At 33.4% G+C, this 22520-nt stretch overlaps 1 protein-coding gene across 1 annotated transcript in view; it reads right to left on the reverse strand.

Annotated features, from left to right (window-relative positions):
- Positions 1-4613: 4613 nt before the first annotated feature.
- Trpm (transient receptor potential cation channel, subfamily M) overlaps positions 4614-22520 on the reverse strand; it is a 1045900-nt gene continuing 1027993 nt past the window's right edge. Inside the window, exons 26-27 of the mRNA XM_085816215.1 lie at positions 17261-17417; positions 4614-10640 (exon numbers count right to left, since the gene is read on the reverse strand). Coding sequence (XP_085672341.1) covers positions 9705-10640; positions 17261-17417 — 1093 coding nt within the window. The 3' untranslated portion in view covers positions 4614-9704. The remainder of the gene's footprint in view (positions 10641-17260; positions 17418-22520) is intronic.

The raw sequence follows: 22520 nt of genomic DNA on the forward strand, positions 1-22520 counted from the left end.
GCGGCTACTCGTTTTTGAGTTATGCGAGATTTCATAGAGACGGCACGAAAAGTTCTCTTCAGAATTAATTTTAAAGCAGTTTTATAATTTTTTTGGAGGAAAAGAGTCTTTTATTCTGTTCTTACGTACAGATATCACGCAAAAACATCGTTAAATTGCATTTGATAGCGGTCAAAATGGATATTTTCCTTGAAATATGTTGCCTGAAACTTTTCGCGATTACAATACTTCCTTTTTACTTCGTACAAGGAAGTAATTAAGTGCATTTAGATGTTCTTATAACCAAATTATTTATTGCTTAACAATTTTGGTGCTACTTTGGTAGACGGTTGCACGGATTTTGGCGATTTTTCTTTTGGCGAGTAATACAACTTATGGTAAACCCATTGCTGGATAAGTTGTTTATGGTAACCGATACTTTGTTGTCATTTTATTTAAAAAATAATGCATTTTATTATGCATAAATTCCATGTTGTAAATATTATTTGTGGCTTCTACATATTAAAAATCAATTTAATTTTGCATTTTTATTTGAAACAAAAATTTTGTTTATAATATTTTATGTAATTTATGTTGTGGACGATGTAATCAATGAAGTCACCTTACTTAAAAAGTAATTGGCTTTATTAATATCTGTAAATTTAATCTAATGTTTTAAACATTATTTATGGCTGTTAAATATTAAAATACAATTTAATTTTGCATTTGTTTTAAAAATGATTTTATTATGAATGATTATTTAAATAATTTTAATTCTAGGCGTGATGTAATCAGCTCTCTGATTGGTTACAGAATATTTGTGCATTAACGAGCTGTAATCACCTCCCTGATATTTTGCTGAAAATTGTGCATTACCGCGCCATTTTAAAATTTAATTCATATCTTTGAATTCCTTCAAAGATAAATGTTGTTTTTGATAAGTACCAAGATTTATTGGTATCGGAATCAAAAAATTGTTCTTTGAGACCTTATTTTGGCCAGCGTGGCTTTCCTAATCAAAGATTTATTTATAAATTCTTACAAGGGTCAGAGAAAATTGATTTTAATTTTTTTAGGAAACCTCGCTAATTGCTTCTTTAATGAAGTGCGAAAATGTAGATCACAGATGAAGATCGTTAGAAAAGCCCATTCTGAGGACGGCCGTATATGGTATTGTGGTCATGTTGGAAGAAATAATTGCTGTAACGGTAAGAAAAGTATTAGACATTCCTCCTTTTTTACCGACAAGAAACTAATTGCTGTAATTTTAGCTCTGGTGTACGAAGTGTTCTTATTTACTTATTCTAAAGTATTTAATTTAAGTAATATTTTAATTCTTTTAAACGTTGGTATGATGGTTTTTAATTCGATATTCAATTTACGTAATATTTTAATCCAATTAAACGTTGACTCAATGTTTTTATAGCTGTATTTTTATTCTATTTCTGTGCTATATGAAAGTAATAATTTAACCTTTCTTTAGTATTTTATACTCGTAGTAAATGTATTTATTTACATTTGCTTGCCATCTTAAAAAACAACGTTTTCAACAAAAAAATTATTTACTATGCGGAAAATAACGTAAAAACGGCTTTTTTCAAGATGGCTGACGATTGTAAAAACCGCGCCAAAGTAAATCGCCAAAAATCCGTGCAACCGTCTACCAAAGTAGTACCACAATTTTAATTTATAGATAAATGTTAGTAGCTAATATTAGCATCGAACGTTAATTGAAATTCTTACAGCAGTTTAACCCTTGTTTGACGATGAAATCAAAAAAAAAAAAAAAAAAAAAAAAAAAAAAAAAAAAAAAATTATCCCGTTTTCTATCGAAGTGAATAAAACATGTCGGTACAAGGCATGTACTTTGCATAATCGAACATTGCACATTGGGCAACTCATATTTGTTCTTTTCTCTGTGTTCATTTGCGTACAACGGCATTGCGTACAACGTACATTGCGTACGGCGGCGTTTTGATTTTGTACCTATTGGAAGATTATCTCCGATATTCAGGAGTTTCCGAGTACTTTTTAATTCAGCAGCAATTTTTAAATTTTTAGTGGGACATGTGTCCCGTTAGTAGTAAAAGGATTAATAAAAATATTTTTTAAAATTATCTTGCATAGGGAGTTATATAAGATAATATTTAAATTATCTTATATAGTTAATATCAAATAAATTTATATTAAATAAATAGGGAGAATAACATTTGATACGATTTTGTACCCTCCAATTTTTTTGTAATCTTAGATTACATTTGAAAGTTTTAAATTTATACGTGTAATTTCAATGCGATAAACTAAACCTAAAGAAAATGCTAATAAAATCATGTTCAATATTAGTTACTTAACCTGATTAATCTAAGAAATATCTGCCTACACAGTTTTCTTATTCTCTCTGATAAGAATAATGTAATGTAAGAAATAGTTCAAACCGCAAGATTTAGTACATTCTGAGACTTAGAAGAGCTACGGTATAATATCATGCAATAGGCTCTGAAATTTAAACATCAAATGAATATAGACAAACATATTTTAAAATCATAAAAAAGGATCATCAGGATAATTAAGAATAACTTAATTTGTTATAGGTAAAAATAACTTAAAATTGAAAACATTCTGAAATGAATTATTTTCTTCCTAGAGAAAATATCGAAATTCAAACAGAACGCATAAAACCTGCTTAAAAGAACGATTACTAACAAAGATTGTTACATGTAACAATTTCTTCTTAAACGTATCTTTTATAAAAGTAAGTTCCAGTTTTGGAATGAGTTCATTCAACCAAATTTTCAGCTCTTAGAAATATATTCTGGCTATTCTATTATTAATGCCACCGCATTTGTGAAATCGACTTACAAATGAAAAGAACGTAAATATAAGTACTCACTCAATTCTGAACGCATCACTTGTTATGCAGCTTGTAAAAACTGTTTTATAAACGCAGAAAATGCAACAAAATTAAAGATGTACCTAAAACTAAACTTTAGTTTTCTGAAACAAAAAAAAAAAAAGAATAAAAATAAACGCACGAGAAAGTAGCTAATATCAAATAAATTTTCATGTCATAGCAATTACTGCGTATAAAATATATATCAATATTCTATTTCCACCTATATTACAGTGTAAAAGGAAATTCTTGTTTACATTAAAAACAGTTTATTATTGAAATAAAATTTTATTATACAAGAGGAAAAAAAAAAAGGAGAAATGTAAATTAAATAAATTTACTTTCAACTAATTAAAATGGATTTGTTGAAATAAAAAAAGTGGTGTAGAACAATTTAAATTTTTTGTACAAAATCAACATCTGAATTTAGGTGACAATTTAAAAATAATTTGAAAAAAATGTAAAAAAAAAAAAAAAAAGCAAAATTTGAAAGCTTTCGGATCTTGTATTACGCTCAAAGGGGTACATACGCTCATTGGGCTAAAAAAATATGTATTTAATGTCTCATAAATACATGCTAAATGAAAAAACAAATTTATATCTAAAAGTTTAAAAAATATTTTATATATAATATCTAAATTTACAACAATTATGGAGATAAGCATTCGAATGTTTTCTTCCCCGTTACTTCATTTAAACATATTTTGTACACGAAGTAGATTACTAATGATTGTTCTATAAAATTAATGCCTACACCAACCTTCACTGTCATGAAGATGAATTTAAAACATGTGATTCGATACAAGTGACGTGCAACTGTACAAACCTTGTGAAAATAAGTTTTGAATATTTACACATAAGTGCAAATATACCTATGTAAAGCAGAACACTATTATAACTATTATACCACGAATATATTTTTTCCAAATAATTTTTTAATAGCAGTATCACTAGTAAAATCGTAACGAAGGATAAAAAAATCATTTTAATATAGTCACGTGAAAACCACAGAAAGAAAAATACGAATCTTTTAAAATAAACATCTGCTTTTAAACTACAAACTTTTGACACTACTGACATATATATAAATATTTTCTGCAATTAAACATGTAATTTATTCAATGTCCGATAATATTTTAAAATATTGCAGACACTTATGAAAGTAGCAGATTCTATTTTGAATTTCTAAACAAACACACCTAAACTATTTAGAAGTCTTAGCTTTTTCTAATAAATATTGATTTTTTTCAATTATTCACATTATCAAATCCTCTTTAAATGCTCGCATTTTTTATAACCTTCAGCAATTTTTTATAACCTATTAAACTATGTTTTTAGACAGAATTCTGACACTTATCAAATCATTTTAAATACCTTGTTCCACATACAAAGAATAATATGAAATAATCAGTTGAAATCTGATATACTGAACAGCATCAAAGAAATGTTAATCATTTCAATGTGTTATAAAGAGTTATGAATGAAATCTGAAATTTTTAAAGCGATAAATGACAAGGGTTATTAAATTAAAAGTAAAGCTATTCAAATAAAAGCGGAAACTTGGATAAATGCAACTTCATTATTCTGAGCTTCAGTTTAAAAACATTCACTGTTAAAAGAAATTCAAATTAATCTGTGCGTAAGAAATGGAAATTACACAGGGTCAGATCAATTTGCTTTTATTGAAAGTGTTCACTGTATTAGTAGAAATTATTACAGAAGTTAAAACTTTTAGTATTTATTAAAAAAAAAAAACGCAGAGTTTGTGATAATGCGATAAAACTTCAAGGAATATGAGTATTCTGATAAGAAAATTTATCCTTTGCCCTTTCTCAGCATTTAGTTCAGTTGGCTGGCAGTTCGCTCTGAATGGGCGTTTTTGTGGTTTTTCGCATGTGTAACATGCATACAAGCCAGTTTCCCTTAGGAAGTCCAAGTATGAAACGATGGCATTCTATAGAATACCTAGACATTTTACAGAATGCATGACCTTTTTAGGCAAATTATGAAATATTAGAATTATTACAGCCTTTACTACATAAATTACTACTTAAACATAGCATATAATACGTAGGCATTCTACTGAATGACAAATGCTGCTTAAGCAAAGCATGATAAGATGACCATTCCTTAGAAATACATATATTATTTTGAAAAATAATGAAAGAGTGACATCTTTTTTCGAAATACATGAAGAAAAATGAAAGTTGTAGGAAGCGAAATTTATGCCTAAAGAAAAGGAAATTTTCTTTTAAAAATTATGTCATTTGTTGCAACATGGTAGGGATGCATAACATTTTGAATTCCATTTCATTACTTTTTTAAACTCAATGACATTTCATATTTAGGTAAATTTTTTACACATATCATTGAAAAATCCTTGACCACTTCCCCTGCACTGAGCAATTGCAATTGACCAGAGAGGAATTTCGTCGTCAAGAAATATCTTCACCACTAAAGAAAGATCTTGGAACATAAAATGAACTATGATCTCGTATACAGCTGTTTTAAAATTCTTTTTAGAAGTTTAAAAGTCGTTAGAAACTTGTAGAGTCATTAGGATTTTTTTAGAGGCAGACAAGATGAAAAAATAGCAAACGCCTACGACGGGAATCGAACCACGGACCTCTGGAATACCGGCCCAGCGTGCAGAACCACTACACCACGAAGGACGCTAGGAAAGTGGAAGAAATATCTTATATACTCCCCTTTTTAAAGGGCGACTAGGGTTTTTGGGAGACCTAGTCGCCAAATCCTGGGTGCGGAGAATCATCATCCGCAACCCTTTTAGTTCGGGCGCCACTTGTAGAGTCATTAGGATTTCTGGAAGCAGGCAAAATGATGAAAAATAGCAAACGCCTTCGCTGGGAATTGAACCACTGACCTCTGGAATACCGGCCCAGCGGGCAGAACCACTACAATATGAAGGACGCTAGGAAAGTGGGAGAAATATCTTATAAACTATCCTCTGTTACACTCACTACCACTGCCAATATATTGCACAAATTATTTCATACTTTCCCAAGGCAATATAGAGATGTATTTCATACTTCGCCGATTTGTCATTTGGCATTCCATAAAATGCAAATTTTTTTAGAGGCAGACAAGATGAAAAAATAGCAAACGCCTACGACGGGAATCGAACCACGGACCTCTGGAATACCGGCCCAGCGTGCAGAACCACTACACCACGAAGGACGCTAGGAAAGTGGAAGAAATATCTTATATACTCCCCTTTTTAAAGGGCGACTAGGGTTTTTGGGAGACCTAGTCGCCAAATCCTGGGTGCGGAGAATCATCATCCGCAACCCTTTTAGTTCGGGCGCCACTTGTAGAGTCATTAGGATTTCTGGAAGCAGGCAAAATGATGAAAAATAGCAAACGCCTTCGCTGGGAATTGAACCACTGACCTCTGGAATACCGGCCCAGCGGGCAGAACCACTACAATATGAAGGACGCTAGGAAAGTGGGAGAAATACCTTATAAACTATCCTCTGTTACACTCACTACCACTGCCAATATATTGCACAAATTATTTCATACTTTCCCAAGGCAATATAGAGATGTATTTCATACTTCGCCGATTTGTCATTTGGCATTCCATAAAATGCAAAGAAGTGTGGGAAATGTTTAATAATTTTATACATTTCCGACCACTTTTCGCCATTCTTTAAAATACCTAGGTATTCTACAGAATACCAGATTTCAAAGTTTTCCGGTAACATATGCATAAATGGATATGTCCTAGATTGGAGAAGGCAAGCTTATTTAGGTGCTTGTCTTCTCCAATTGAGCAATTAAGCTTAATCAATCAAGCTTCAATTAACTTATTTAGGTGAAAGCTGAAATTTGCGGGGAGTGAATTTTAGTCTCTCTTGCATAATTGTCCAAGCTAAGTCTTAGCTGCTAATCCTTATCAGCTTTGCTTTTTTCACCGAGATCTAGAAAATCTCCTATCGGTCTAAACTAGTTCAAAAGGGCTTGTAAATTTCCATTAATAAATTTTCTCTAATCAAACAGGTAATGAAGATAGGTCGTTTTTAAAAATTTAGGAGGCTAACTTAATTTTTATGTGATTTTTTGTATCATTCCACTCTCAAACTCTTTTTTTCTTTTGTAAATTGTTTAACCAATTAGCTGCCAATTTGTTTAAACATTTAGGAGGCTATCTTAATTTTTGTGCGATTTTTTGTATCATTCCACTCTCAAACTCTAATTTTTTCTTTTGTAAATTGTTTAACCAATTAGCTGCCAATTTGTTTTCTGTCAATTTACATTTATTTCTGGGTGTCTAGATTGACACAGAAGCTGGAAATTGGAATATAGATGGAATCTGAAATAAGCCCCAAATTCGGATCGACATTCAACTAGTCCTCATCAGAAAATAAAATTCACATTGGCAATAAATATTCTAAAACCATTAGAGAACACGGAAGTCTGGAGGAGTTGGAAATGACGGATATAATAATATGACATTACGCGTTTTGAAAATGTTGAAATCTTGAAACTCACACAAATTTTACTTCTTCTCAGAAATAATACTCTTCAGCTCACTCATTTAACAACTACTCAACAATTCCTGCAAAAGCTTGAGAAAGGTTTAAACAACAATGTAAAAAAGGAACCTAATTCATGTTGCCAACCTAATTTAACCTAATTGTTGCCAACCTAATTTAACCTAATTGTTGCCAACCTAATTCAAGTTACCAGATTTCCGCTCTAAGAGAAATCTCGGAATGGGGATCATGGCAGTTAGCAGATTAAACTTTATCAATGAGTTGCAGATAATTAATAAGATATTCAATGAAATTCTTTATCTGTCCGAAAACTTTGTTCAGTGTATGATAAAAAAGACAGCATTTTAAATCATATAAAAATCTCAAATAGTGCAAAAGATTCGATTTTCTTTAAGCTGTAAGTGTGGCAATTAAAAAATATTAATTAACATTTCCTAATTTACCAGTATTTGTTCTTGAGGGAAACAATTTTGAATATCACTGTAAAATTTACGATCTCAAAAATAAAACCAGCTTAAAAAGTTTATTACGTCACGCAAATCTAAAACCCTTTCTCCTGTTGTATGAATACATCACATATTGTACGAATATATCAGACATTCTATCAATATATCAGATTTCCAACAGCATACATCATATCAAGTTAATCACATATAATTATCGTTTTACAAGTAATGGAACATAACTTTCAACGTTTGTTTAAAAATTGTGCTGTATAAGAAATATTTATAAATTGCAAAGTGTAAAATGCCTATTCTAAATACAAGGAGAAATGCACTGGAAAAAGTATAACGAGAAATTTTAATTAATTTAAAAATTTGTTCAGTTTGCAGTATATTTGAGCTTGTACGCACCGGATTTCTATCTAAAATTTTTCATAACTTTAGTTAAAGCTAATTTCATATATTTTCCTTGCTCTTCTGAAAGTTCGTTTAATGATATATTTAATGGCAGCCAACAAAACTGTATTTCCAGGAGCAGGTCCTAGATAATCTAATAGGTGTACACATAAATAAGAGCTTATATTTTTTTCAGTTATATTATGCTTACAAACATGACTTGTGTTGATTTGAAGAGAAACGGTAATGTTCTCCTTTTGCACGCGAAACTACTTGTCTTTGATCACAGGTTCTAGATATCGCGTGCTCTACAAATCTACACAGCAAAACTAAGTTGAAAGCAAATGTCGATGTAATTGCAAACGAAAAACTGACTTTCTCCTTAAGATTCCTTTAGCATCAAAGGAACATGACATGAAAATCTCAAGATAAGACAAATGAGCAAGATTTTAATTTTCATTACATGCTTGACGGCCGGATGAAGATTAAACAATCATTTTAATCTTATCAGGGAACATTTTGGTTCACCTTGATGCCAATCAAATATTCGTTTGTATGAAGCGACAATCATTTCGATTATATCGTTATCACATGTTTGATATTGTTATCAAACTGAAAAATCAGAGTGACGTCATCCACTTGTATATGTAAGAGTAAATCTTCATTTAATTTTTTTTTTTGCAATTCCTTTGTTTAACTCCATATAAATATCGTTAATTATAAAACCAAAAGTCTAGAATATTGCAAAGATTTTCTATGGCACGTGAAGTTTTGCCTGCACTAAAGTCATAACGGATATTTCAAAATAGCCTGTTGCTAGATTTAAATAACATTTTTTGTCTTTAGAATTTTTTATGTAAAACTAACATTTTACATCGTCAACTCACCTTGCGCATTTTTTCATCAATAATAAAAATGATAGCATTTTTCTTTTAATGATAAATGATCACACGATTCGCGGCAGTACATATATTTCAGGACATTTTTAGTGAAATAATGACAATCAACTATCTTCAAATTTTTATAATACATATATATATTCATGTTTTTAATACATATTGATATTAATTTGCCAGGAAAATTCTTCAACATTTTGCTAATTGCTCAGAGACACGATAAATAAGTATTCTACTTTGGCATTAAATTATCTTCTGCAATTAAGTATCACGGTGCTATGTACTGAAATGTCAAAGCACACTGGTGTTGGATTTTAAACATAAGTATTTAATTTATTAGCCATCGATTAGAATGGAGACCATCCTTTGTGTGATCTTCACATCCAGCTGAATATTTAGAAAATGGGATTCAATTATCCACCAGACTTTGTTTTAATTTTCAAAATATTTATCTTTCTCTTCGCATTTTCAAAAACTCAATGTTGTTATTATTTAAGTGAGCATTGTTATTATAAGCACAGAAATCCTCGCCAACACATCTTTCTCGAGCTGTACTTTCTGCCACATTTCTTGCAGATGTCCATTAACAAGAAGTTTCCGTGCCTTTTATATGAGACTTAAGCGTCTGTATGGAGTGAGCAGATTGAGATTTGGGTAAGGGCTCATCGAGTGAAGAATCTGACGCAGGATCGATGGTCACGTTGGGAGCAGACGGCGAGGGGCTCATGCCTCCAGGTAACCCGTCACACCTCAGAGAGCTGAAGCACTGTCCATCATTGTCGTCTAGGTCGGAATCCGACTCACCCTTCACGCTACATAATTCCTCAAGACTTACGGTCAGGTTTTCGGAATCTCTGTGCAGTCTTCGCTTGATAAGGCCTCCCATCATATGGTAATCTGCTTCTTCAGCTCCATGGAGTATCTCTGACTCCACAGACAGCAATGTCTGATATTCGGCACTATTCTGTCGCGAAAAAGACAACGATGGGCCAAATGTGTGCGTGAGGGGAGAAGTTGCTCTTGGTCTTGTGAATCTGGACATAGAAAAGCTCTCGATATCGTCTGTGATGCTGGTATACTCGCCCCGCGTCAGTCCCAAGTGGGGTCTCAGCCCTCCCATAGGAGGATAGAGGCTACATTCGCTGGTGTTGATGGTATTCTTTCGTCTCATACCTCCTACGGCTACAGATGCAGATCGCTCTACCGGTTGCTTTGCCGGTAGTAGATTGCTAACTTGTCCATTCTCCATTTGGGAAATGCTATTGCCTCGTGTAAGTGCTGGCTCAGATCCAGCTTCTGAGTCCATAGAATGTACATTAAATGTGTCATGGACAGGAACCGTACTCTGGCGCATAAGACCAAGCCTATCAATCGCAGTTCTGGATAACCGGCGCTGGTGGCGACCTCCAATGAACACTGACTTATCCGACGAATCAACTGAGTACTGAGGTGTGAGCGAATTCTGTGCAGAAACCGATTCTCGGTATTCACTGAACTGAACTTTGTTCGAAGTGTCAGCCTGTAATATACAAAATTCAAAATCAATTACTCGTTGCATTTGAATCCATTTTAAACATTTCAGTAGTATTAAGCATATTATCAAGCATTTGGGGAAAAACAGATGCTATAACAGCTATGCCTGCAAATGTATACTCGATAAATGTGTGATTACATACCTTTCATGATGAAACCGAGATTAAAATATCTGATTGCCATATATATGTTACCGTGAAAGACCGAAATTGGAGAATGTCGTCTTTCACCGGAGAATATCAACATTCACCAAATACGTCGGTGAAAAATCGAATGTTGCATTACATTCTTGTACAATCGGACCCTCACCGGTGTATGTCAACAATCACAGATATGCTCTGGTGTAGGTCGAAAAGAGAGGAGTATATGTTCACGCTGGCCATTCCAAAAGGAAGTGTTCCACAAATAAATGCAGTTGTAAAAGCAATGGCCTTTTGTGCAATTCAAAGTGTCATAATAGTTGAAGTAGTTGCAATAAATAAAATTTGAATCACATAATTTGGTAAGTTTATAACTTCTATTATTTTCCTTTTCTCATTTTGAATGTACTGTGTGTTTTAAGTTCTTATTTTAAGTCTCAAGTGCGTTTTTTCGGGACTGAATTAGGGAGAAGAAAATATAATATTCTTATATGTTCAACATTCATCATTAGTACATGGTGAATGTCGACATTTACCGGTGTAAGTCAGAAATAAGAGTATTCGGAAAATATTTCGGACATACACCAAGTGACTATGTGAATGTTGACATTCACCGGAGAAAGTCGACATTCTCCAGATTTCGGTGTTTCACCGTAACATAGTATATACTTAATACATTAATATTGATAGCAATTATTATCATGCAGATTTTAAATTACGCACTTTATATGGCTAAAAGATACTATTAAAAACAATATTAAATAATTTGCATTTTTTACTTCAATGATATTTGGCATAATTTTTAATCTACAGTTTTAATTTTAATATTTGCTTATTATTCAAAATGTATCGTATGACGAAATGTGCAAATGATAATCCAGAACTAGTATAATATATCAGGATTCTTATGCGTTTTCTCTTTGCGAAGCAATGTTATGACAAGGAACTCTGAGATCTATTTAGGTTGTATAGAAATGAATGGCTCTAATGCTGCCACAGTGCGGAATACAATTTATTAACAAAAACTGATAATATATTAGAAATAATCCTCTGCCATTTCAGTACACTTCTGCATCTGGCTGGGAGATCTCGATTTGGCTTTCGTAAACCAGTCTGTGGGGTGTTGGTGCACCACTGCATGCGAATGCATGCAATTCGACAGAACATTGAACATGTTGGCCCCTGACAGCGTTATTCATGTTGTCAAGTAAGGCGTATTCCGAGGTCTAGGTCCACCCCCTTGATGATATTACCTATCGACGCTTTAGATATCACAAAACCACGACTCTCACATCGTTTTTGGATAACGGAGTATGCATATTTCTCTTCGGAAAGAGCGTAAATGTAGCCTTCGAACCATTGCTTTGTTAAATTCGCCATTTTGAATAAAAACAAAACTTTCAAGCCACAGACGATAATTTTGACTTAAAAACATAGTACAATCGCAATGACTTCTTTTGCAGCAAACGATGTTTTATTACCGCTTACCAAAATCGTCTAAAAAATATGCGAACAGCCTCTGTATACGTGGGCAGACAAAATTTTACTAAAAGTTAATATTTTGTCCGGAATAGATTTTGCGATTCGTCGTATCTGTGCATTTTGTATATCATTCGAAGATATACTTTTAAGTGAAAATGTTAATTCTATGAAAGTTCCCTCGCGCGCAGGTCTGTCTCGCCAAGTCATCCGAGTCGATTCGATTGTTCGAGTACCTTGAACGGCCCGAAATCGCTCCTGCCCATCCCGCCCGCATATTTGACAAGTGCACATCTGTATAGCCGAGGGAGTGGCTTCTTGGATGGACCAATGGGAATCTAGTAATATTTCTGTCATGTCACATGACCTTTCACGTGCTTTAAGATTCAAGCAAGATGGCTGAAAATATTTTGTCACGCAATTTTCTGTACAAAAGCATCGTCGATTTCTTCTGAAAATTTTCATTGCGAAGTTAGATCAAATATAAGCGACTGTGATGATTTCACTACCTGGTTGAGAGAATTTGAAATAAATACAAACACATGTTGGATACTCCGCAAAAGTATCCATGTGAAACATTATTTAACAAGTGGTAAATAAAATGAAGAAAGAAATATGTGATAAACATCTGAACCCAAATGCTATCTTTACATAAAAATATGCATGCGAGAAAAATATTTACACCAGTTATATATGTAAATAGAAGTCAGCAAATTTTTATTGCAGTCTATATGAAAAAGATGTTCTATAATAATAGCCAATGCAGAATTTCATTGAAAGGGAACTTTATTAATTTGCATTCGTGTTCATTTAGTGTGTTAAATTTCACATTTAATAACTACTCATTCTTAAATGTACTATTTACACAAGAAATACTCATCAAACAGAATGAATTTATCTTATTCACAGCAAATATATTCAATTTATTCATATAAAACTTTTAATGTTAACAATAGATATAATCAGGTTATACACAATATATGTTCTGTATCTTACACTTTAAAAACCAAAAGAATGCAAGCACTGAAATAAGAAAACACTAGGTTCATTGTAACACTTTCAGTCCTTCTTAGCTCAATTAAATATATATATATATATATATATATACTAGAATTCTCTTAATCCACAAATGATAGTAAATGCATAATATTCGAGGCTAATTGTAGCTTGAGTCATTTTTTCGATGTAAAGATCGATAATATGCCGTAAACATCAATCCAAATATTAATGAGTGATAAAAACCGCGAAAGTAAAATGTCAGCGACTAATTAAACTCATAAAAACGAAAGAACTACGAGATTTTCTACTATTAAGGCATACATTTATAACTGGGAACCAAACAAATGCAAATTAAAATGTCAACTTACGCCACACGTGCATGAAGTTTAGCGTCACAAGAGTGATAGAAGCTCATTGGTCTATTTTCGAAACCCCTCCCTCAGTGGCTACGCTGATGTGCACTTGTGAAATATGCATCCCGCCCGCCGACCCTATCCGCCATTGTGTGTAAGTCAATATGAATAAAAATTGAATCTAAGTGACGTGGAGGAATAACGTCTGGGATATTAATTATTTATTGTGTTTAATTTAGCTTGAAATTGTTTGGGATTTATTTTAAATATTATATATATGGTTTTTCTGTATGTAATCGTAAATAATCTAAGGAGTTATAACGTGCATAGTTTCCGACTATAATCGCAATTTTTATCTAAACATGGAGACTGGTCCTATCTGGAAATGGCTGTGGGAAGAGCTTATAGCAACCGAGAAACTAGCCAACGATTGCAAATTTGAAAGAGTTGAATTAATTGAATTCTCAACCGAAGCTCTCTGCTCACTCTCGTGATTTGGTGAGATCATGAGAGTGAAATTCTCAAATTCTACCCTCAAAAGGGCCAAAGCATCACCCTTCTGATTTGACCCATAGATGTCGCCACCAGCAAGCCACCGCTAAAATACCGGAAAGTCCCAGTGATAGCAAAGCATCAATCAATAACAGTTCCGCGGCCGCCGGAAGTGTAGAATATCTTTTGTTTTCATAACCGTCAGTAAATTGGCCCCTAGACTGACGGATAATCGAAGTTACATTCTATAAAATAGTGACAGGGATAACTTCAACTAGCTGGAATATTCTGTTAACGCTGTGTACCTGTATAGCCCACTGAGGTTCTTCAGAAGTTCCTCTGCCAGTATGCTTTAACCCAGTGATGGGAAACTCCGGCCCGCTGGAAGGTTTTATCCGGCCCGTGGATAGATTTTTAATTTACCGTTCCGAAGCAAATTAAAAGATATATGTATTTGTATATTATATACCATCTCCTTTTTTACTTTCTTTAAATATTATTTTGTTCTTCCTTTTTTTTAAAGGGCTGATGATCTTTTTACTTTCTCTATTTTTGTTCTAAAAACATAAATTGACGGAAATAGCAAGCACAGACAGCTTCCAATTGGTAAAGTGTTAAAAGTGGAAGTTCTATATTAGTTATAGCTGTAGATTGGCGCCAGCAAGCGTTATCTCTTTCTCGGGGAGCAGACATATGAGAATCCAATACAAATGAATTAGACCTCTTAGAAAAACTTAATCTTAACTTAAAACGAAACTTAATCTTAACTTAGAAAACTTAATCTTAACTTAGAAAACTGAATCTGTTTGCTGGGTAGCTAGATAAGAACTTCTTGTCTCATTTCCCGAGGTTAAATTCAATACCCTCAGTAAATGAAGATAAGGAGAAGCTTAAGAATTATGAAGATGGCTTGAAAAAAACTACAATTTTGAATTCGAACGAAGATTTCAGTGTCATTCAAACCGAATTAGATAATTTTACCATGCCTTTCAACGTAAATTGTGAAGCAGTGAGGTCAGTTGCAGCTTGAATTAATTGAGTTGCAATTTAGCAATCATCTCGAGCAGTTTCTCTAAAGATGCCAAAGTTAGAGTTTAATAAATCCTTATCAAAAATAAGTTTCCCAAATTTAATATCTCACGCCGAGAAAATCGCTGCTTCATCTTCTGTATGTGAACAAGTGTCTTCATCTATGAACCTGAGAAAGAATTATTTCAGAAGTAGACTGACAGATAAATATCTAGCCTCGTTGTTTAGAATCAATACATCTCACTTCGAATCTCAATATGAAGAACTTTTAAAAATGAAATCGCAAATTCATTCATCTCGTTTACATATTTAAATTGTAATACTTGTGTATATATTTTTTTAATTTTAGAAAAATTTATCTTGGCCCGCCAAACTTTTTGTTTTCGATTTTTGGCCCGCTACCGGAAAAGTTTCCCCATCCCTGCTTTAACCCCATGCATGGACACTTACAACAACAAAGTATATAACAACACTTATAACAACTAACACTTATAATATATCTCAGCTCTTTCACCGGATTTCAGTAAGCAGGATTTAACAAAATTAAACATGTAGGAATAACTTGGCCCGTTTCGAGTAATCAAGCAATCAAACTTTCGAGATGAAAATCAAACTTTTCTTTGCATTGAAATTACGGATTGCCTTTAACATGAGTTACAAAATCTTGTGAAGAATATTTATTTACTTTTGTTAAAACGACACGTTAGTAAAGGTTGTTATATATATGAATGAAATAACGGAAGTCCATTAGCAAAAAGGAAACTTGTAATGCTAGTACATATCAGTCATTATTAAAAAAAAAAAATATTATTTCATTCTTAACATAGCTTTAAAAATCAGCGAAACTTTTCGAAAATTTTCAGTTGAAGAGATAATCGCGGTCTGATCTATTTCTAAAAGATTATAAGCAATGGGTCTAGAAAAGCTTAAATTATATTTCGCAGATGTTATAACATACATGAGCTTCAATGAATTAAATGCAATAAGCATTTCCAGTAGATGGCAGCACTATACAATTTAAGTATGAAATGGCTGCATTCTGATTCTTTAGGAAATAATAATGAAAAAGATGAGAAAAAAGGAAAGAAATGCAGTATTTTAATATTAAATGAATATTATTTGAGAACTCATATTTATCAAAATCTGGCCAATTATTAAATCCTAACACCAATAATTTTTCCACCGTCAACATTTTTTATAATCATTAATTATATTTCTTCTACTCTTAACTAAACAAGGATTTTTTTCCTTCTGTTTCTTACGTACTACAATCTGTAAAATTACCAGTTTGTTCTAGTTTGCGTTTTTGCATTAATTTTAGTATTTTATTCTTATCTCATACCTTTACTTCATTATTACCTTTTATCATGGATAGATGGCAGCACTAGGAAATTTAAATATGAAAAGGGAAAAATGACGGATTTCTGATTCCTTAGGAAATGATGAGAAAAGGGGAAAATGATGCAGTATTTTAATATTAAATTAATATTATTCTAGCATCTCATATTTATCAAAATCTGGCTAATTATTAAATCCTAATACCAATAATTTTTCCATAGTCAAGCATTGTTTATGGTCATTAATTTTATTTCTTCTGCTCTTAACTAAACAAGGATTTTTTTTCCCTTCTGATTTTTACGTATTATAATCTGCAGAATTACCAGTTTGTCCTAGTTTGTGGATTTTTCATTTACTTTCGTATTTTACTTTGATTCTTTTTTAATGAAAATTTCATTATATATACATACGTTATGGGTTTACTTTCTAAAATTAGAAGTGCCAGATCCCATTGAAAGGCCATCAGAAAAAATAAGCAAAATTAGATAAATAAGATCATAAATATTGATGAAAATATAAAAATAGATTTCGATAAATTAATGATAAATATAAATAAATTAAAATTTGGGAAATCATCTTATTTGGGGCTCTGGCTGGAATTATGATTTTCTTCAATGACTGGCAAGTACTGGCGCTCCAGTAATGTAAGCCCTGGATAGATGTCTTTAAAAATTTATGCGATTAATAAAAAAAATATTCGTTTCAAACTGCACATATTTGGAACCAGGATAAATAATTTTTTTTTTTTTTTTTTAAGTTGTTCTATTTTTTATTACCTTCGAAGTGCTTGCTCCCTCGTCCAATACCAACGCTTCGTTGGTAGGTTCTATTATTTTTGGTGCTCCATTACTCCTGAGGGGCGCGTACCTTTGCGTTCGCTCATCGTCATCTTCGTCACCAGATGGCTCTGATTCATCGCATATAGAAGTCATCCTATAAGAGGAGGGAAGGGAAAAAAATAAGTTAATGATTATTTAGACGGAGAGTTTGGGAAAATAATTAGAAAAATCACTTAAATTCTCGGTGCTTCAAAGAACATACTTCAGAAATCTCCAACTCGAAATATTTTATGGAAATATCCAATACAATGACAAGGGGGGTGAACAGATTCATTATAGTTTTAATAATTTCTGCAGTTTCCTATAAACCACATTAGTATGTAAAATTATATCATTACAGATAGTGTCGCAAGTCTAAGATTAAAAATTCAGAATTAATAATTTTATTGCATTAAAAATTAAAATGACGTATAGGACTTAATCAAATGGAATAGTGTGAATTGGTTGTATGAATGAAATGAGACCAAAAGACTTTTTGAACTTTTTTAAATAAAAATAATCACATTTAATACTGCGGAACAATTTCTTTTGATATGACAGACTTAATTTCGAAAAATTATAAATCATACAGAAATAGAAAGATTCAGTTCAACACAGTACTCCCAAAACAAAGTTAAACAATTTGGTGCTTTCTTTGCTTAATCTTTAGAATATGGTAACAGGTAGTTTGGTGACATTTTGGTAAGGCGATAAAGGTTACTAGCTAGGACTTTAGTAATAATCTGAGAAGTACACAGGCCGAATCACAGATTATTTTGTCTCAGAGAAATGAGAGATCATGAGGCATGTCATGTGATATTTTCCGGAAAATTCCAATCGGGATTTTAGCTAATAAGCACTTAGAAACAATTTCGCTGCAAAAGTGCAGAATCGCCCACTTATTTGTTTGGCGCTTTATACAAGAGTAAGAAGAATCGGATTCTTGTCAATTTTCTTTGACTTTTTAAGTGAAAATAGGTCGATGTGTACATAGATAAAGTCAAGAGTGTGTGCAATGCCATTTTTGTGCAATTCTGGGATTTTTTTTAAGTGAAAATAGGTCGACGTGTACATGGATATCGTGTATATGCAATTCTTAAAAACGCGGCAAGCAGTGGGCGATTCTACACTTTCTCCCAATTTCGCACCTAATCTTCGTCATGATTAAGCATTTTTGTTCCATAAAAGTTCTAGTATAAGCGTAATTCAGCTAGCAGATTGTTGGAAAAAATGCTGAGTCAAAAAAAAAAAAAAAAAAAAAAAAAAAAAAAAAAAAAAAAAAAAGCCTTTACTTCATGAAAACAAAATGGCGTCCAAAAAAAAAAAAAAAAAAACTAACAGGTTGCTGTAGCAGGGTTGGTCGCCAAAGAATCGCCAAGTTACCGTAATGTAAAGATTCACCCTTTCTTTTAATAAAATGGTTAAAAATTGGTGCAAGCCTCGCATAATAGGAATTCAACTTGGTGTTCATTTTACAAACTAAATTATTTAAAAGTAAGTTTTAGTGTTGATATGGATTCTTTAATATATCAAATATAAATTACAATTAATTATATCAACACAACTTTTTTTGTCCCATAAATACAATAGTGCTCTTTGAATTCGCAAACATTTCAAATTCACAAAAATTGAAGAAATTGGTTCATTTGAATTTAGTATTAAAATATTTTAAAAAGTCTAATGAAGGGAGACTTATTTTAGGCTTGGGAAAAATATTTCGTATTTACATATTTGTCGATAAATAGCCATTCATGCATTTCAATCCCAGCAAATATTCAAATGGTTTAAAAATGTAGGTGTTTGACTAACAATTCATTTCTCAGTTTTGCTATTACATTCCCAATGATGTCTAAGGTGCTGAGTTAATAATTATTGTTGAAACTGTTTCACTTCAGTCACAAATCTTCTGTTAAAATTTTCTGAAAGTTTATATCACAGGAAAGAATAAAGAAAGATAAATGTTCAGTTTTCCCTGCTGTTCCTCTTGCGATGTTTCAAAGCAAGGATAAATTTGTATGATACTCTTTGCAGTGGCTCATCATATTTGTCAGATGATTGTAATTTCATTGCAGTTTTGCAAATGCACAGTTAAGAGAATAGTAAAAGAGTGGGTTACGTAACGCAGGACAAGAGGTTCTAATAATTGCCATAAGATTATAAGATCCAGTATTCTATAAGGTGTAAGAATTGGAGGCTCCCTTCAGCCCACCTGGACACGAGTGTTCCCATAGCTCAAAAGAAGGGGGCCCCATATCTCCACAAACGAGGGCAGCCAGTAACCCAGCCGCCCCCAAACAACAAACAAAAATACTAAATCAAAAATAAATAAGCCCATCTAACACAAAATTACAGACCAACAAACAAACAAAAAAAATCGATAAACAGAAATTCACAACATAGAACAAACACCACAGATATCTAAAACCCATATAAATACAAAATTAAATTTTAACAGAAGATTCCTACTACCGCCCTATTTTCATTGATAAACTTCATTAGAGCAATAGAATAGGATTTAAAAACTTTAAAATGAATGACACTTATATTTAAATCAGTAATGTTAAAAATCTGTCTAATAGGAGCTGTTAAAAAACTACAATGAACCACGAAATGCCTAGCATCACCATCAACCTGACAACTATTACATAATTTATTTTCCTGCAGATTAAATCGGTTAATTCTAAAAGGTGTATCAATACAGCGCTGACAAATTTTCAGGAGAGATGGAGTAAACCTAGACGATGGGAAATCACATAGGAATGCACGGTCGGAAACGCTTTCCTGGCGCGGAGATGACGTCACAAAACTCAAGAAAGGTCGGACACGTACGTGGTTCGAAAACATGTTTATTATTCGGAGTACAACAAATACGAAATAAAAACAACATTAAAGAGACAACGATCATCACCAAAGAATGTGTTCGAAATTACGACCCGGACCGTGATGCAGGAACCTTGCGTCATGCATCTTCCATTCGTGATGTACATCTTCCATATGGAGGTGTGAGGCCTGCATCATGGTCCTGGGTCGAAATTTCGAACAACTTCTTTAATGACGATCGTTGTTTGCTTTTGTTCTTATTTGTAGATTTCTGCAGTACTAAACATAATAAAACATGTTTTGTCTCACTGTTTGTGGCCTTCCTTTTTTGCTTTTTGTGTCGTCTCTACAGAGCCGGAAAAGCGTTTCCGACCATGCGTCGAAAATCCCATCGCCTAGGTGTAATCTATTTCTCCTAAAACTTTGTCAACGCTGTCCGGATACACCCTGTATATACTTCCGTATACTATTAAAATTGTATATTATTGAAGTTTCTATTAAAGTATACTATTAAAATTTTGTATTATAAAAGTCAAGTTAAGTTAAAATTGTATACTATTAATGTTCCGTATACTGTTAAAATTGTACCCCATTCAGCTACAAGAACATTTCACCAGATGTGAAATAATTTGCAAAAGGGACTTTCCGAAATCCGAAATAGAAGCTGAATCTTTTAGACCAAGGGTTTTCAACCATGAAGGAGGATTGCCCCGAGGGGGAATTTAGTAGTTTGAGGGAGAGGACAATGTTCAGGATTTTATTTACCTGTTAAGTATTAAATTTTATTTTATGAATATATAAAAAAAAATACTTTTATTCGAGTTTTGGTATTTATCAACATCATTTTCTATGCTTTTTTAAAAATTTATATAACACATTAAAAATAATCTAAATTGAAACAAATATGTATATATTTTAGACGTTTTGGAATAGAGGGGATGGTCGTCTAGCAATGGTGAAAGGGGTTCATGGAGCAAAAAAGATTGAAACCTAATGTTCCGGACTGTATAAAACTAATATTTTATTGCACGAGATTGTCAGTGCTATTTATAGAATCTAGGTAAAAGACAGCCCATACGTATACGTAGGAAGGGTGACCAGTTTTGGACCGCAGAGAGCCAACATTGTGAAGTATGTTAGGTTCGAGTCATACGATTCACTGTGTGAAATTTTATGAAACTGATTGGTTTTCTGTTAAACTGAGAAATGAGACATCATACATTAAAACAATGCACCTCCTTACCGTGTACAATTGTAGCACACATTTTGCTTTTTACTAACACAAGAAACAAGTATCCTATCCAGATATTCTTTAAATCATATTACGTAACGAACGTTACCTTACACATGTCAATCCTTCCCCGGGGTGGACGTAAAGAATTCTGCGAAGCGACTGGCTAAAATCTGTATCTAGGCAATCTCGGCCTCGGGGGGTATATAAATAACGAACCTACTAGTTCTAAAGGACCCGAAAAGATCTCTTATTGGTCAGCCAGTGGGTCTGGTACGTACTAAAGCTGTAGTAGTCGGGGTGACGTCCTGAGTTCTGCCTGGAGGTGGAGCCCGGAATTTTCTGGGTAATGAATGTCCTTGAGCGACGGGCAGCCCGTGTGACTGGTAGGTAGCAAATTGACGACCAGTGCCGCCAAGGGGCGGTGGCACCAGTGCTCTCCAGGGTGCAAGGGCATGGGTTGAATCCCTGGCTCAGCAGCTGAGTTGGGCACGTAGTGTTAAGTCTAAATCTACGTTCAGACGAGGGCGTAAAGAACATAAGTGGTTAAAGCCGAGCTCCGTTGCCAAGGCAACCAGTGTGTACTACGTCACAAAATCTAGTTTAGGGCTCGTGGCATAGGGTTCGAAGATTTCAACTTTACGCGGAGCTTGGGATAACCGTTGACCAATCACAGCGAAGCTTTCTTTCTTTCCACCGACAGCGAGGCAGCCGGTCCACTGGGTAGTTAGCATATCGGCCAGGTAGCTCCGCTGACGGAAATAACTTGAACAAAAAAAAAACATTTATAAATACATATTGTGCTCAAGACGACTGCTGGGGGCAGTGCAAACAAATGCTGGACGAAGACGATAGTGCATGATGGAAGAAGGGTGCACTGCAGAAGATTTCGGTGTCACAAAACAAGCAGAGCGAACGCGGGAAATCAATCGAGCAGGAGAACAGCGCGGGAAAGTTGTAGATACATCCACGCATACGTAAATTTAGCTTCTCTCATTGGCCACGGCTTACACCCCTTTCTCGCAGGTGTGAATGGAACTTCCGTATTTTATGCTCTTATGACTATGCCTCTATGCCCTTTACGTCGCCGTCTGAACGCAGCCTAAGGGTGCATGGAATGTCCAAAATCTTGTCGTACACTCTCAATCATGGAGACAAGACAGCTCA

Source organism: Stegodyphus dumicola, chromosome 4 (genome assembly GCF_044657685.1).
Source record: "Stegodyphus dumicola isolate Sdum_Otavi_A_Nest chromosome 4, ASM4465768v1".
NCBI lineage: Eukaryota > Metazoa > Arthropoda > Arachnida > Araneae > Eresidae > Stegodyphus > Stegodyphus dumicola.